Genomic DNA, 15918 nt, shown 5'->3' with positions numbered 1-15918 from the left:
CCTACAAAATACAGCTGTGTAAAACAAAGCAAAATACAGTTCTGAAAGGAAATGTTTTTTCAGGGCACACAAAAAATGTATATTGACTTCAAATATATCATTTTCATTTGATATTGTCATCTTAGGTGTTCACAACTAGGAATTGAGAAAATTTCTTTGGCTTTTATTTTTAGAGACAGCAGGAAAAATGCCTTTTATTGAGAAAAATAAAATCCCACAAATAATATAACTATTTAAATTATATTTCATGGAGAAAATGGATGAAAATTTTTTTATAAAAATAAAAGATTAATATATTATTTCTCAAATATCTCTTGGGATATTAACTATAAGGTATATGGGGCCCCTAACTATACTGTAAGCATCTACAGCAGATGCAATAGCAATATTTAAATAATCTTACTATAATATAGGATGTCACTTTATTTTTTAAACTGATTATTAAACACCACTGCAAAGACAGGGTCTTGAGCCTCATGAGACTCTGAAAGAACTACATACTCCAAGTATTTAAAATTCCAAGTTTTAACTTATATATTTAATACTATACTCTTAAATTATACAATGTGCTCAGTTTGTTCATAAATATTCATCTCAATACAATAACATCAGGTATAATACATAAAATCTAATCCATTAAGTCTTACCAATTTATGACCTGATGAGACACTCTTGTGGACAACATTCAGTCCTTAGAAGCTAGAATAACCCTCCAACCATGTGAGGGCATCACAACTTTTAAACTTTCGGCTTTCGATCATTATTATGTCACATTCCTCCTCCGATGCTGAATTCTAAAAAAAATTCTAGCAAAGAGTTTAAGTAAATAAGTGTTTTAATCAAATAGCCTTTAGAAATCTTTTATAGCAAAGTTGTATGTTTTACCATGATTACACAACTGATATTTTGTACTTAAGTATTTTTTTTAATGTAAAATAATTTCATATTTGATATGGATACTTCAAACTTTAAATAACATGGACTTTCAGGCCATCAGAATACTTGTTAGTAAAGAGTCAAGTAGAAATGGAACCAATCAAAGGTTTAAGATCATGATCCAGAAATTATGATTTAACACCATAACTTGGTATAGACAGCTTTGTAGTCCTGCAGAATGGCACTTGAGTTCTACTGTTTGGTCCACATCCATATATGAATTTCTAGACTTATACAGCACAGGTGGCTGGATCAGTAATAATCTATATCATTCATTTAAATGCTCAAGAGAGCATTCAATTTTTACACCTAAATCCTAGTCTATCTCTATCACCCCCAATTTTAAAATTAGAGAACATGATGGAAAGAATGAAATTTTATTATGTGTTTTATATAATAGATATAACAATGTATCCTATTCAGGAGTAATCCTCCTGCTCATCTGCGTATGGGCATGGAAGAAAATTGGGGGTAGGAGGATTTAATAATGGTAAAACTTACTTCCTTAAGAATATAATCTTACATTTATTAAATTTTTTTAAAAAGCTTTCAATTGGGCACTTATTTTAATCGCTGGAAGGTAATATTGGTAACATTTTCTGTTTGATAAGAATGCTGATTTATATTTTTAGTTGCCAGTAATCCACAGAAAAGGCAACCCACATATTTATGGGCATATTTTTACCTACATTAACCCCCTAAATAAAATGGCATAATGGGGGGAGGGGGAGGGGGAAAGGAGGAGGCCCTTATTCAAGAAGATTAATATGTGCAAACCGATAGAAAACCCAAAGACAGCACTGTAAAGGAAACTCTGCAGCCATCTCTCCAGAGATACTTGACCCAAATACAGGGGGATGGAGTTACGCTGTTACAGATTTTAACTTTTAATGGAAATTTTCTATTAAACACACATGGTCATTTAAAAGTCTTCTATACAATCTGAAGATCTATTAGAATTTTTCCAATGTACAAATATAACCTTTCCAAATGTAATCTCATGACACATTTGACTTCAATAAAACCACACAACTACATTCTAAGGCTGTGCTTTGAAAAGACAATAATCACCTGGTGAAGGCAAAAATCCATATTTATTTGGATAAATAATAGTGTAAGGTTGTGGTCATTTCATCAACATTATTACCAAAATGTTTTTAGAAAGTTTTTATGCAACTCTTGTCTCCTATTAACCAAAATACTACCATAATTTAAAAAACAAAAGAAGATACTTTAATGATTTACTCTTTTGAGGGACAGGTCTCATGAGAAGATACAATACTTATTTAGCAAAGTAAATGCTTCCTGAGATATATCTATCAGTAATGCTGGTAACTTGCTTGTCTGTAAGGCTTTGATGAACTGGTCATTTAAAGGGCAGACTACTCGGTCCTTTGTTAAAGGACCTGCCAACAACAAGCACTGTTATGATAAATGCCTGGGAAAAAAAATCTTTGGAAGACAGAATTAAACCAGCCATATAAAGCAGACTTAGTTATTTTACTGTGAAGCTTATAAAAAAGATAATTTTAAGGGTGTGTGCACCATACAAATGTATAGGAAATTTAGGACATAAGAGCTGTATACACTGAAAGTATGTAAAACTTCTGTATCAAATTTTTCCCGAGCATGCATTTTCAAAATTAGCTGTTACCGAGTAAAAGGCTCACAAGTGAAGAGTTTCAATCACTAAATTCCAACATGTAAGAAATCCTTATTAAAAATCTGAAATAAAACTGAGTAACTGAAGTGCTTGTGGATGAGTAACAGAGTTAAGATAAATTAGATATCCTTTAAAATTTAACTTAAAATTAGAATGCTCCTAAAAATGAATATTTATTTAGAAAGCTGTTTTAATATATCAATCATAATCTTGAATCTCTGGCAAGATTGCTATCAAAAACAAATCCTGAACATTTCCTATAGATATCATTTCATTCTTTTAATTGCTGAGGAAAAAAATCCCATTTAACTGAGAATGTGCTATTGAAAGTTCTTATAGTATAGTCCAGCAAGAACTAGGCTTAAGTTTACCATTATTTAGCTTATTTTATGGCAAACTTATATTAATAGAACCAAAGAGTGAGCACAGGGGCAAAGAGGTAGATGACTTGCAATTTCCAAGTCATTATTTGAAAACTGATATGTGAAATCAGACAAACCTATACCTAAGAGTTCCTAAAGGAACTTGCTATTTATTTGAATGAATGTGCTTACCTTCTTTTGGTACAAAATTTCACTTTCAAAGTATAAAACACATTTCTTTAAAAAGTTTACTACACTGTTTTGAGAATTCTTAGACATTATATAGATGAATGCTTGCTTCTGTAAAGGTCAGAAATGCTTATTTTTTAATGGTGAAAAGGGGAAAATGGGGCAACCCTGCATGCCCCTGATAATTACATATAGTCTTTCCATATGTATTGGAGAAATGAGGCTAGAAATATCAAAGATAAACTTATGGAAAAAAATTAGCCCAAACGTACCTAACAGAATAAGAACACTGACACACAGTGTTCCAAGAAACTCACATATAAAAAGACATACACAATTATAGGAAACTTGTACCTGTGGTTGAGCCAAGATAAGATATAATTTAAGACAATGATCAGTTATGTTAAAAACTTAAAAAAAAGATGTTTAGCATTTTATGTATTGTATGAAATGCACCTACTGGTGGAAGATAGGCAAGAATTTCATTAATGCAGCTTTGAAAAAGAGCTCTAACAAGATAGTGATAGATATTTTTAACAGATCATGTTTATTCACAAATGATTCACACTCTTCTTTCTTTCAAAAGGAGTAGAAACAGCTTATAGAGAGGATACCAAAAAAAAGAAAAAAAAAAGGAAATTGAAATTGGGGGTGGGAGAAGATAAAAATGGAAAAACAAAGTAAGCAGAAGCAAGTTGTGTGTTACTCAAATATATGCAATAAGGTCCTGCAGGCTTTGTTAACACAGAGCTATATATTTGACTTCGAGCTCTTGTTAATAACAGTTAACATAAAAGAAATATAACTGTTCTTAAAATTTTAAATATCAACACGTGTTACGCCTAAGAGTTGACGTCTAATTTCCTGAAACAAACTATGTTATGACCATCCCAGACATACATTTAGCAACATTTTCTGGACTAAGTTAGCAATATCTAAGAAACAGCTGCTGTAAATACAGAAATTTTCTGAAGATTAATGGTTAATAGTAACTGTGAACACGAGTGGGATTAGTCAGACACAACAACTCTTTTTCCCTTCCTGTTCTCCTTCTAATAGTGTGTAGGTCTAGAAAGAGAATACCTTCTTTATCTTGATATTACCACTAGCAGACATGTATTAATAGAAAGATGTTTTTGGCTTCCAGGACACAGGTTACAGCACCACTATTTCTGGGCCAAATATCACAATTAAAAACCGAAAAAAATACAGTGAGCACCTTCCAAATTTTTTAGTATTTATCACCGAGGATCTTCAAACTTTGACAATAACCAGGAAACAAAACAGCATAAAAATGCTATTTCTTGAGGATATTTATCAATGGATACACATTCTAAATTATTACCACCTATTTAAATTTACTTGTCAAATGTGGAAAATATTTTAGAAGTTGTCAAGTGAAGCCTAAACACAGAAGCTAATTTCTGGTAAGCAAATGCATTTAAATGCTCTATATCCATCACAAAAATCTAATACATTTCCTGATTTGCGTGATTTAGAATATTAGTACAAGTGCACACACACACACAAAGAATGTCGGCTAGAATAGAGTCAGTCATTTCTCTCGTCTAACTACCTACCAACCCAAATCTTAATGAAAACAAAATATTAAAATAATTCCACTTAATATTTCTTTCTTCTCAATAGGCTGCCAAAACTATCTGCAGGTTTAAATACATAGAAGAGGTATGAGTTCATACTTTTAAATTGTTGAAGAACTAGAATGGAAAAAAACCCCAAACAGATGTTATATGGTTGTTCTGGTTCAATAATTTCAGGCTATATTTAAATTTCCTTCTCATCTGAACAAGTTCAGTAAGAGTCTTTTCTTAAAAAGCTTTGCTACAGAGTTCTAGATTCTTCAGGAAAAAAATAAGATGGGTCTAGCAAATTATACACACACGTTTCTGTTCTGTTCAAAGGCTTGGTTTACTTAAAACCCATCTGGTGAAAAGTTAAAATACAACAATAACAAAGAGACCTTACCAACTATTTCTGAGTTTTTTAATTGTTTCTCAAATTTCATCCTGAAAATAATTAACAAGACCTCTCAGAGTAGGTAGGCTGTGGTGACTTATGTAGAGAAAATTTACTAACTAAAGAAGAAGGTGGTAAGCACATGAACAGAAGCATGTAACAGTGGATGAGCAGTTAATAATTTCTCATCACCAATTCTGAAGCCCAGTCATGTGCTGAAAATAATATCAGCATGTCAGGTGAGAGGAGAAGAAATGCTTAGGATCCACTGAAACACCACTTCAAACAATGAGATACAGATCTATGGTTAAAAATCTGGCAGCAGACAATCCACCTTAGGCAACTATCACAATAAAACTAGGAGGATACAACAGACCATAAAGGATAGCAGTCACATACTTTGTGAACCCAAGTGGTGGGTAAAAAATGTCTTCAAATCATACTACTTTTTCTCAACTCAAGATAATTAAAATCCCTATTTAATACATATGTACAAAAATCACAGTACAGGGGCTTCCCTGGTGGTGCAGGGGACACGGGTTCATGCCCCGGTCCGGGAAGATCCCACATGCCGTGGAGCGGCTGGGCCCGTGAGCCATGGCCGCTGAGCCTGCACGTCCGGAGCTGTGCTCCGCAGCGGGAGAGGCCACAACAGTGAGAGGCCCGCGTACCGCAAAAAAAAAAAAAAAAAAAATCACAGTACAGAAAAAACTAGTACAAGAATATACCTCAATTTCTGTTCTAAGGGATATACCCACATTAATATCCACATGTTCTTCTTCTCTTGCCACCCCCTACTAAACTTTGAGAAATAAAAGACTCCTCTTAAAAATTTCTCTAATCCCAGTAGTTGTTTTAGCTGGATTTTAGGCAGTACTCCCTTTCCTCTCTCTTCTCCCCAGCCCCTATAATACAGACTAGTTAAGCAGATGCATTTTTTCCCAGTATTTCATCCAGAACATTAGCAATTCCTTTTTTGGTGAATATTTAAACAATCTTAAAGGAGGCTAATAGAAGTGAAGTACTTACTTATTTATATAAGACAGGAGGAAAGAAGACAGGTGTTTCATAATTAAATGTAATCTGTGATCTTGTTTAGGCTCTTGGATCAGGTAAAAAATGGTCACGAATGAGATTATTGGGAAAACTGGCAAAAGTGTGAACATGAACTGTATGTTACATATTAGATAATAGTCTAACAAGTCTGAATTTGGTAATTATACTATTTTTTACATAATAGGAAACATATGCTAAAGTATTTTGGGGTTAATAGACATGCTATCTGCAAGTTACTCTTAAATGGTTCCTAAATAATATGTTAGGATGATAAAGCAAGTATGCCTAAGTGTTAACAAATGTTGAACTTGGTAAGATTATTGAAAATTAAAAATTTTTTCAAAACAGAGACTCAAATATTTTCCCTTCTTTTTGGTTAGGAAATAATATTCTTAGAATCTTCTAGTCTCTAAGACCACTTATCTTCTTCAAAGTTTCTGTTGTTCTCTAAATGTAGGTAGTGCTGCCCAAGGTCCTGGCTTGACCCTTTTTCCCTACTCTGTTCCTAGGAAATGTTAGCCCTTCCTAAAGCTTGAACTCTAAAATAAAATAATAATATAAACAAAGAAACAAATAAAAGATTCTTCAATCTCTTCTAGCCTTAACCTCTCTACCAAGCTGCAAGTCTGCAGCTAAAGCTGTACCCTGAGTATTTACTTCCACCTTGACTTTCCACTGGCTCTTCGACTCAAAACAAAATCTCATCACTATTTTCTCCTTCCCAAACCAACGATTTCGCTAATACTTCCTAATGGTACCACCATTCCCTCAATTAGGTCTGACACGTTGGAGTCAAATTTGACTGCTTCCCTATCATATCCAATCAGTAGCAAAATTCTTTAATTCTAACCTTCTGATAACCATTCTTTCCTCAGCTCCATTGCCTAATTCAGGCCTTCATTACCTTTCTAGTATCTTTGATCTCTATCCAATCCACCATTTCTTCTCTGTTGTCTTCAAATGTTTTATGCACCAATCAAATTTAACCATCCTTATCACATATGCCCTGTACTTCCACAGTGGTTCACAGTATTTCCTCTAACTGGAAGGTGTCCTTTCACTCTGCATGACCAAATTCTACCCAATCATTGGTTTCCCAATTTGTGGTCACCACTTAATTGTCTCTGACATGGGAATTCTTTCCTAATAGAGAATAGTTTGTTAGCCTTCCATTCCTTAAGCAAATTCACAGCTCTTTGAGGTTTTCTTAAAATCATGGGCAACAAAGACAAAACAGAAGTAAAGCAGATCAATTTCAAAACTTTTCTTACTTCTTTTCTTTTTTCCTTTAGAATTAAGTGGTGGGGCAATAAAACTCCACACAGTAGGGATTTTGAAAGTAACTGGCTCTAAACCTCAAAGTCAAACATTGCTGATTAATAGGATGACAGCTTTATTATTTCTAGTGATTGGCAAGACTATTTCCCTGGGGGCCCATCTCCTTTCAGAAAGTAAGCTCAAGCCTGTCTCTTGAAACACCCACCTGGCTGTCCAGGTGGAATATAAAGAAAGTAGATTTTCTAGTTAGCTTTGTATTTAGAGTAACTATCCTATAGAAATGGAGTACAATAGGTCTGTCACCATCTTTTCCTGTTCATTCTAGGCAGATAAATATTGCCTGGAATTACATTAGCTTTTGCCGCAGGCTTGTCACTTGCTGACTAATTACTGTGCAATGCAACCAACTAGTATCTAGGTACTGTTTACTCTACCTATTCAACTTACGTTTCAACCTCCCTGAAGTTACATACACGTTCTTTCACTTTCTCAATTGCTGCACATACTTTAGACTGTTAAATTCACAAATGCTATCATCCAGTAATAGCTATGACTTCCTGCTTTAACGTCCGTCATCTGAACATTCTATAAGCATGTTCTTAGGTTTTCATCTGAATCTGAGATCCAGTCCTAAAAAGATGACAGGCCATTAAAAACTTTTCCTCTAATTTTTAGCATCTCTGATTATCCTCTACTAGATACCCTTAACTGAAATTGGTCAAAATACAATCATATAATAAATTATGTAATTACTAGGTACAAATTATTAGGACATATATTTGGTGTGGTTACATAACAGTTTGGGCTTTTATCCTCAAGGTACTTAGAGTATAATTATTAGGAGAGAACATTTAACCAGTAACAATCTCTAACAAGTAACCCACCATGGTGATTCTTTAAAATTATGTAGTTCAGATCCACTACGCAGAAACATATAGATGAACCTCAAACATAATACTGGATAAAAGAGGACACAAAATACATAGTGTATGATTCCACTTACTGCAAGTTAAGATAGAGGAGGGAAATAATAGGAAGGGGGCACGAAGGGGTCATGAAGAGCTTATACTACTGTATCTTGATCTGGGTGCTCGTCACACAGATGTGTTCAGTTTGAGCTGTACATTTATGAACAGTGGCCTTTTCTGATACAAAATATACTTCAATAAAAAGATTTTAAAAAAGTCATTAGCACCGAGCATTCAAAAACTAGATTATCCAAATTCTGAAACCTGAGTTTTCACCATCTGGGTTAACAAGTGGGTGTTAATGATGTATCCAAGCTTCCTGGAGTATGAGCGAAACAAAACGAATTGTGTCATAGGAGTAGTTTAGTTCTGATTTACCTCTAACTTCAAAAATGAAATCTCACAATGACAGGAAATACTGGATGCCTTTTCTAACACAAAATACTGGAGGTTATTTAACAAGAACATTTTAATGCAACAACTGTGAAACTAGATGTAAATAGATGTAAGTAATCACTATAAAGACTTAATTTAACTGAAATCATCAAGTATCTAGAAAAAGACATAAACTTACTCAGACATTCATTTTAAGTTAATAATTCATGTATACTACTTTCCTTATTCATTTCTCTTTAAATATTGGTGCTATCGTGAGGAAGGACAAGCTGACTCAAGGGGATGGTGCACCTAGCAACTGTTACTCTCATTTGTTAACTACATTTAAGTATTTTCTTCATTGGGGCAGAAACTCTTTTAAGTGTTTATCAATAAGGATAAATCCTTACAAGCTACCTGATTTCTTCCTTTAGTCTACCTGAGGTAAAGTTTCTTCCCTCTAGTACTCCTTTACCTTACTGACCTGATATTTACAAGAAGGTAAAGTTGTTTGCTATAAATTCTTACCCTTAGCTTTTACAGACAAAGGACTCCCAATGAGAGCCTGCTCCCCAGTGATCATCAGGATATATTTCTAAACTAATTCTGTCGATATAACAAAGTAATGCCAATAATGATTAACTCTGGGAAGCTGTGTTTTAAAGAAGAAAAAACAAGAAGTCAGATTTTCAAGTTACTATTCTGAAATGCCAATAGGCTAGGCTTTCACTAAAAATTGGCACAGGTCTTAAAAGCTTTCTGGAGAGTAAGATAATCTCCAGAAAGCTACATTATTCATTTTAATAAACAGTCAATGCAAATAATCTGGGCTCCCTGTATTATTTCAGCTATCAGTATCTATTATTCTTATATTTGATGATGATTTCAGCTGACTGATTCCCTGATGACTCTGCAAATGACAAATGCAGAAGACAGAAAATGATGGCTCCTACAGGAAAAGGGAAAGGAAGGCTTGACAGGAGCTTCGACTTTAGTATAATAACTGAATAAAACACTGGGTATCAATGGAAAGAGAGAATATCTAAATATAGGCAGAAGCAGACTGAGGGAAAGCTTCTCAACTTGCTAACTCTAATTTAAATAGTGGAGAAAACAAAGGGGCCATTAGAGAGCTCTAAGTCAATGTGAGGAAGGTATACTAGTTACTTATATTTTGATTAAAAGATAGTCTGCTGAAAGAATTCTGGGGAAAAAAAGACACCAGTCTTTCAAGTAAGGCAAAAACCAAGAATCTTCAGATATCTAGGGCAGGTTTAATAAAAATTGGCACAGGGCTTAAAAGCTGCCCCTACTGAAAATGATTTCTAAGATTTCATAAACAGGAGCCTGAAATATGGTATATACCACATTGATAGGCAAATTTATACCTCTTAAGTAGATGATGTAAGGAATTTATAGTCCCTTAAATCTCTGAATGGTTCTATTTAATAGAATCATCCTTGAAAAATACTGATAATTGCCAAATTATTAATAATATTTTAAAAATCTTAAATTTATAAGTCAAAAATGAACAAGGCAGCTTGGTGAGATAGTTTTCAAAGCTTAACACACATTAATCTTCAACCCCTGTCTGCGAAGAAAACGAATCAACAGTCCCACAATACTTTATTAGCTCATAACCTATTAAGAAGTTTGCAGATACCTGCCAACTGAAGTTGTAGATGGTTAGAACTAATAAGGCCAGCCACTACTGCTCTTCTTAACTGAAAATTAATTAAGCTAGTTGAAAAGCTAAAAGGAAGCCACTAGTCAGTTTCTACTGCGTTGGGCTTGTCACCTTGCTACCAACTTACAACATGCCAACTTACAGTGAAGAATGGCTGATACAGAATATAAGTTTTGATTATATTTTGGCACTAACACACTATAGACAAGTATCCAAGTATCTGTTAAAATTCTTTGGTTCTGGACAAGAGGCTCCAAGGAGAAGAGAAAATATTTTCAACCCATGAGAAACTATAGATAAAGCAGCTTGCCTGATTTCTGATACCTTAAACATTTCTGGTATCTAAAAAAGAAAACAGATAAGGAGTATTTAGCTGTAACAAATGATGAGCAGGCAATTTCTACAGCTGCTTTATAATGAAAAGAAATCTTTTAATTAGATCCAAATTATAAAAAATAAAGTTCAAAACTTTCTACATTGTTTTGATGAAAATAATAGGTATTATTCATACTGATGTCATGGTAGCTCATGAAAGTTAGCTATTTGACATAAATTACCATATATCTAAAAACTATTTTATAACATTTCTAAAGAGTACTATTTTTCCTTTTTCTAAGGGAAAAGTATAAAGTACACCCCAAAGTACTCACCCTGGCTACATCTGGTAAGCCATTTGAATGATTAAAACTTCATGCTCGTTTCATGCCACAATTTACATTTATGTCTCAATTTATATTGCTACAGCTATACAATTTAAAAATTGAATTTATAAACATAGCACTATACATTTTAAAACTTCTTGTTCTACAAGTAACCATTTAAAAACATTTTTAAGTTAAGTAAGGAACACATCACCAAAAAGACAGTTTGTTAGAAAATTTCTTGAGTGATACAGTAAATCAAGCCTAAGAATTAAAACACTGTTATCATTTCTGAGCAATGCAGACCATGTCTTCACATGACATGTACATGCACATAGCAATACTCTATTCTAATGAAAGAGATGCAGTTGAGTCTAGGAGTGTTATCCAAAATATGCCAAAGGACACAAATGCGCTGCCAAGCAGAGTTAAAAGAATCTAACAAAGCTTTGTGTGAGTCTTAAAAACATTGTTTGTACTCAACTTCTATTAATTAGACACAGAATGATGGAGTGCTAATAAATATTCAGCAAAATAAGTGAACAGATATAATATAATATAACAGATATAATATACTACTTAAAATGTGTATTAAGCAGAAAGATAAACCAAAGTATCTGCTGCCATACATGAACTCCAAGACTTCAGTCTATATTTTAAAAAGTTAAAAATAAAATTTATACAACATTTATGTGAGAAAACAAACTGTTTTAGGGGTTTATAAAACAGTAATGCAGATCTGGTGAATTCTAGCAAACAAGCTTAAGGTTAAATTTTCTTGCCAAGAATTAAACAATGACTACTACTTTGATACCTTAGTCGTTTCCCTCCTCCAATTTCTTAATATGAAATAACATTTTGCTTTGAGTCACTATGGCTTTTACAGAGAAATCATATAAAATAGCACCAAATTAAAATAACTGTAGGTAGTTTATTTTATAAAATATGTTTTTACATTAAATACACATGGGTAAGGGGATATTTCATGTAATAAAATCTAATAGAAAAAGTCCTTCAAAAAATACACTTTTAAGTGCAGTAAAAAGGAAAGTATGTCTATATTCTATTTAAAATATAGTTTGTCCTTTTGGTTTATTTTGCTGCTTCGTCCCATGCTAGATACCATGTGATTTTCCCCCCTCCTAAAATAATAAAGATCAGTTTTAATGATGAGAAACCGTTACAGTGCAAAGCAGTTCATGCATACACTTTTGCATGTATGCATTCCATATGAAAGTATTCATACCTATGCCAGAGGTTCTTTGATTCCTGAATCGTGTTCAAATGGAACGCTTGGAAGAAAGCAGTTGAAGGATTCCTGTGAGATCCAAGAATCAAATGGAAATGAAGTTGAGAAAGTACAGTAAAATCACTTACTTTTCAAAAAAAGATGGTAAACTAATAAGAACCTACTGTATAGCACAGGGAACTCTACTCAATGCTCTGTGGTGACCTAAACGGGAAGGAAATCCAAAAGAGGGGATATATGTATACGTATAGCTGATTCACTTTGCTGTACAGTAGAAACTAACACAACATTGTAAAGCAAATGTACTCCAATAAAAATTTAAAAAATAAAATAAACTCACTTCCCCAAAAATTTTTAAAAGATTTTAGATTTCTAATACAATGCAACTGTTTTAATAAAAAGAAAAAAAAAACCCACATAAGCTTGATTAAAAACATTTTGAAAGAAATTTAAAAACTGGACAAAATCCAGCAGACCCTAACAATTCAGGATCACAGTTCTAAAAAAAAAGGCGTAATACAGATAAAATGAAATACTAACTAGCACCCAATTGTGTGTGTATATACATTTACATACATATGAATGTGACCAGTTCATAGCCTAAATCAACAACTACTCTGTAGCAGATGCCTTTATAAATCCCTACACACTTAACAGTTTAACAAAGCTGTTCTCAGGTACAGTATTCATGTAAAATTAGTTAAACAATAGCTTCATGATATGAAAATTCTTCACAGGACCTATTTGACAGGATTTGATGGTGACCAATGAGTCCTTTTCTGGGTTGGACTTGACTCAATTTCCACCTTCAGAATTCATTTATTTATGGGTGGTTTCTCTGGGTTAAGGCAAAAAATGGTGCTGCAATTGGAGGGCAGCCTTCTAACTTCCTGCATTTGTACAGTGCCCCTTTAAGGGGTAAGAGCTTATACACCATTATCACCATCCAGTTCTACTATTCCCTGGAGACACATTCCCTAGGGCTATAACTATAGAATCTTAATGCGGCAAGCTCTCAGCATACTGGTTTCACCTCACATCTCAGAAGTTCTCAGGAGACTAACCTTTTGACAAACCTGCTCTGTAACAGTTCTGTCTCCACCTCAGCATATTTCCATGGTCTCCGCCACTCCCAACCCATACAATAGGGAGCCAACAAAAACTTGCCACATCACTTCTAAAATTCCTGACTGGTGCTGTAGCAGAATAACAGTAGCAAGCTAAGAATATAAGTGCTTATTGTATACCAGACACTATTCTAAGTGCTTTACATTTATTAACTCAATACTACAACAGCCCTAAGAGCTAGGTGTTATTATTATTCCCATCTCACAGATAAGGAAACTGGGTCAGACAGAAGTAACTTGCCCAATGTCACAGAGCTAGTTAAGTGGCAATCTGGTCCCAGGGTTTATGCTCTTAAACCACTATGCTAAGCATATAACAGAGTTAAATTTTAACCTCTCTAGGTCTGTCTCCATCAGTTAAATGGTGATATTACTGTCTAGCCTTGCAGGGTAATAGGTAACTAGCGCTCCTGGCATTTAGTCAATGCTCAATAAATGACAGTTATTATCTTTATCGTTAAAATGAGGTTCAGATACAACATGGCAATTCTGAGACCCTAACTAGTGCCTTAGGAGACAGTATTATCAGTACAATAAGAAAACTATTTCGAACTTCTACTGGAATAGCAATCAAGTATCAATGATCATCAAATAAAATACTCACTCAATAGAATTCCATGATTTCAAAACTCATAGGGCATCAAGACATATATTATCAGGACTTCCCTGGTGGCACAGTGCTTAAGAATCCGCCTGCCAATGCAGGGGACACGGGTTCTAGCCCTGGTCCTGGAAGATCCCACATGCTGCGGAGAAACTAAGCCCGTGCACCACAACTACTGAGCCTGTGCTCTAGAGCCCATGAGCCACAACTACTGAGCCTGAGTTCAACTACTGAAGCCCATACGCCTAGAGACCATGCTCAGCAACAAGAGAAGACACTGCAATGAGAAGGCCATGCACTGCAGTGAAGAGCAGCCCTGGCTCGCCGCAACTAGACAAAGCCCGCCCACAGGAATGAAGACACAACACAGCCAAAAATAAATAAATACATAAACAAACAAAACAAAACTTAAAAGACACATACTGGGGACTTCCCTGGTGGCACAGTGGTTAAGAATCCGCCTGCCAATGCAGGGGACACGGGTTCGAGCCCTGGTCTGGGAAGATCCCACATGCCATGGAGCAACTAAGCCCGTGCGCCACAACTACTGAAGCCTGCGTACCTAGAGCCCGTGCTCCGCAACAAAGAGTTGCCCCCGCTCGCCACAACTAGAGAAAGCCTGCATGGAGCAACAAAGACCCAACGCAGCCAAAAATAAATAAATAAATAAATTTATTAAAAGACGACATATATTAATCTACTGAATTGTAAAAAAAAAATATTTTCTAGAAGGCATTTTAAATTTTAACCAGTAGGGTATCTTTTAGATGATCCAAATCTGGGAAAGGAAGATAGACACTAGATGCCAGTATGTCACCAAAGCAACTATTTGATTAACTAGGAGTCTTCAGTGTGTGTACTTCTTTTTGCTTCCCCTACTTCAACTCCTTTCTGTTCTTTTAACTGTTTCTCTACTTTTCTCCTGACTAGGTCTAAGGCAATTAAAGGCACTGATTGGACCTACTAATATCAAGAAAGAATTAAGAGGTTGTTAACTACTGTTTATTTAACAGCTTGTATCCTCTCAAGATGTATCTGCCAGGCCCCTTTTTTTCACTGTACTTAGAAAATCAGTCTGCCAAATTAAATGAAAGCCAACTAAACCAACTGAAAACTCAATTTGGCTTTTTTACCAGGCTCAACCAAGACCATATGGGAATAAGTCTGCTATTCACACAGGTCTGTTTGGAGACTTTGGGTTTAAAATAAACAGAGTGACACAAAGAGGAAGGTAGTAAATACAGAAAAATAACAAAGAGTAAACTTGGAAGTTATTCTGCAAGTCTGGAATTCAAAATTCATTAAAGAACATTTACAATATATTTTTAAGGGAGATATTCTTTAGAAGAACTTCAGATCCCCTGATTTTGGAAAAATATATACATATATATTTAATTTGAATCAAATTCAAATGCCACATAAATTGGTTTTAAATAAAGTCACGACTTGAGTTATGAAATTCCAGAATTTTTACAGCATTGATACTGATAACGAAATGTTTCTCATAGGTCAAATGTAGAAGTGAAAAGAGAACATATCTGCAGTTAGTCGTGCATCTTGGGGGCGAGAAAAATAACTGTGAAATAAAATACAGTACTATAAATGGACTTAAAGTCTTTAGAACGTGTCAACAAATACACTTAGGTTGCAAAAGCTGGCAGTTAACAATCCCTTTTTACATATATTCAAAATGAATAAGCCATATGGAGTTATACAATCTATGTAGTGTAAAAAATTTTAAATACTTGAGATTCCAAGGACAAACATTTAGTCTTATTATAAAATATGAAATTTCTGGTTTCTGGA

At 34.3% G+C, this 15918-nt stretch overlaps 1 protein-coding gene across 2 annotated transcripts in view; it reads right to left on the bottom strand.

Annotated features, from left to right (window-relative positions):
* The window catches only part of TSC22D2 (TSC22 domain family member 2), a gene marked incomplete at both ends in the record, with an annotated part of 47043 nt that overhangs the window by 20572 nt on the left and 10553 nt on the right, over positions 1 to 15918 (bottom strand). Inside the window, one exon of one of the 2 annotated variants that reach the window (XM_079704647.1) lies at positions 12379 to 12450. The exons of the other annotated variant lie outside the window; for it this stretch is intronic. Within the exon in view, the coding sequence (XP_079560773.1) occupies positions 12379 to 12450 (72 nt within the window). The remainder of the gene's footprint in view (positions 1 to 12378; positions 12451 to 15918) is intronic. 2 annotated transcript variants of the gene reach the window in all.

Source organism: Hyperoodon ampullatus (assembly GCF_949752795.1).
Source record: "Hyperoodon ampullatus genome assembly, chromosome: 5".
Taxonomy (NCBI): domain Eukaryota; kingdom Metazoa; phylum Chordata; class Mammalia; order Artiodactyla; family Ziphiidae; genus Hyperoodon; species Hyperoodon ampullatus.
This window is presented reverse-complemented; position numbering and strand designations above follow the sequence as displayed.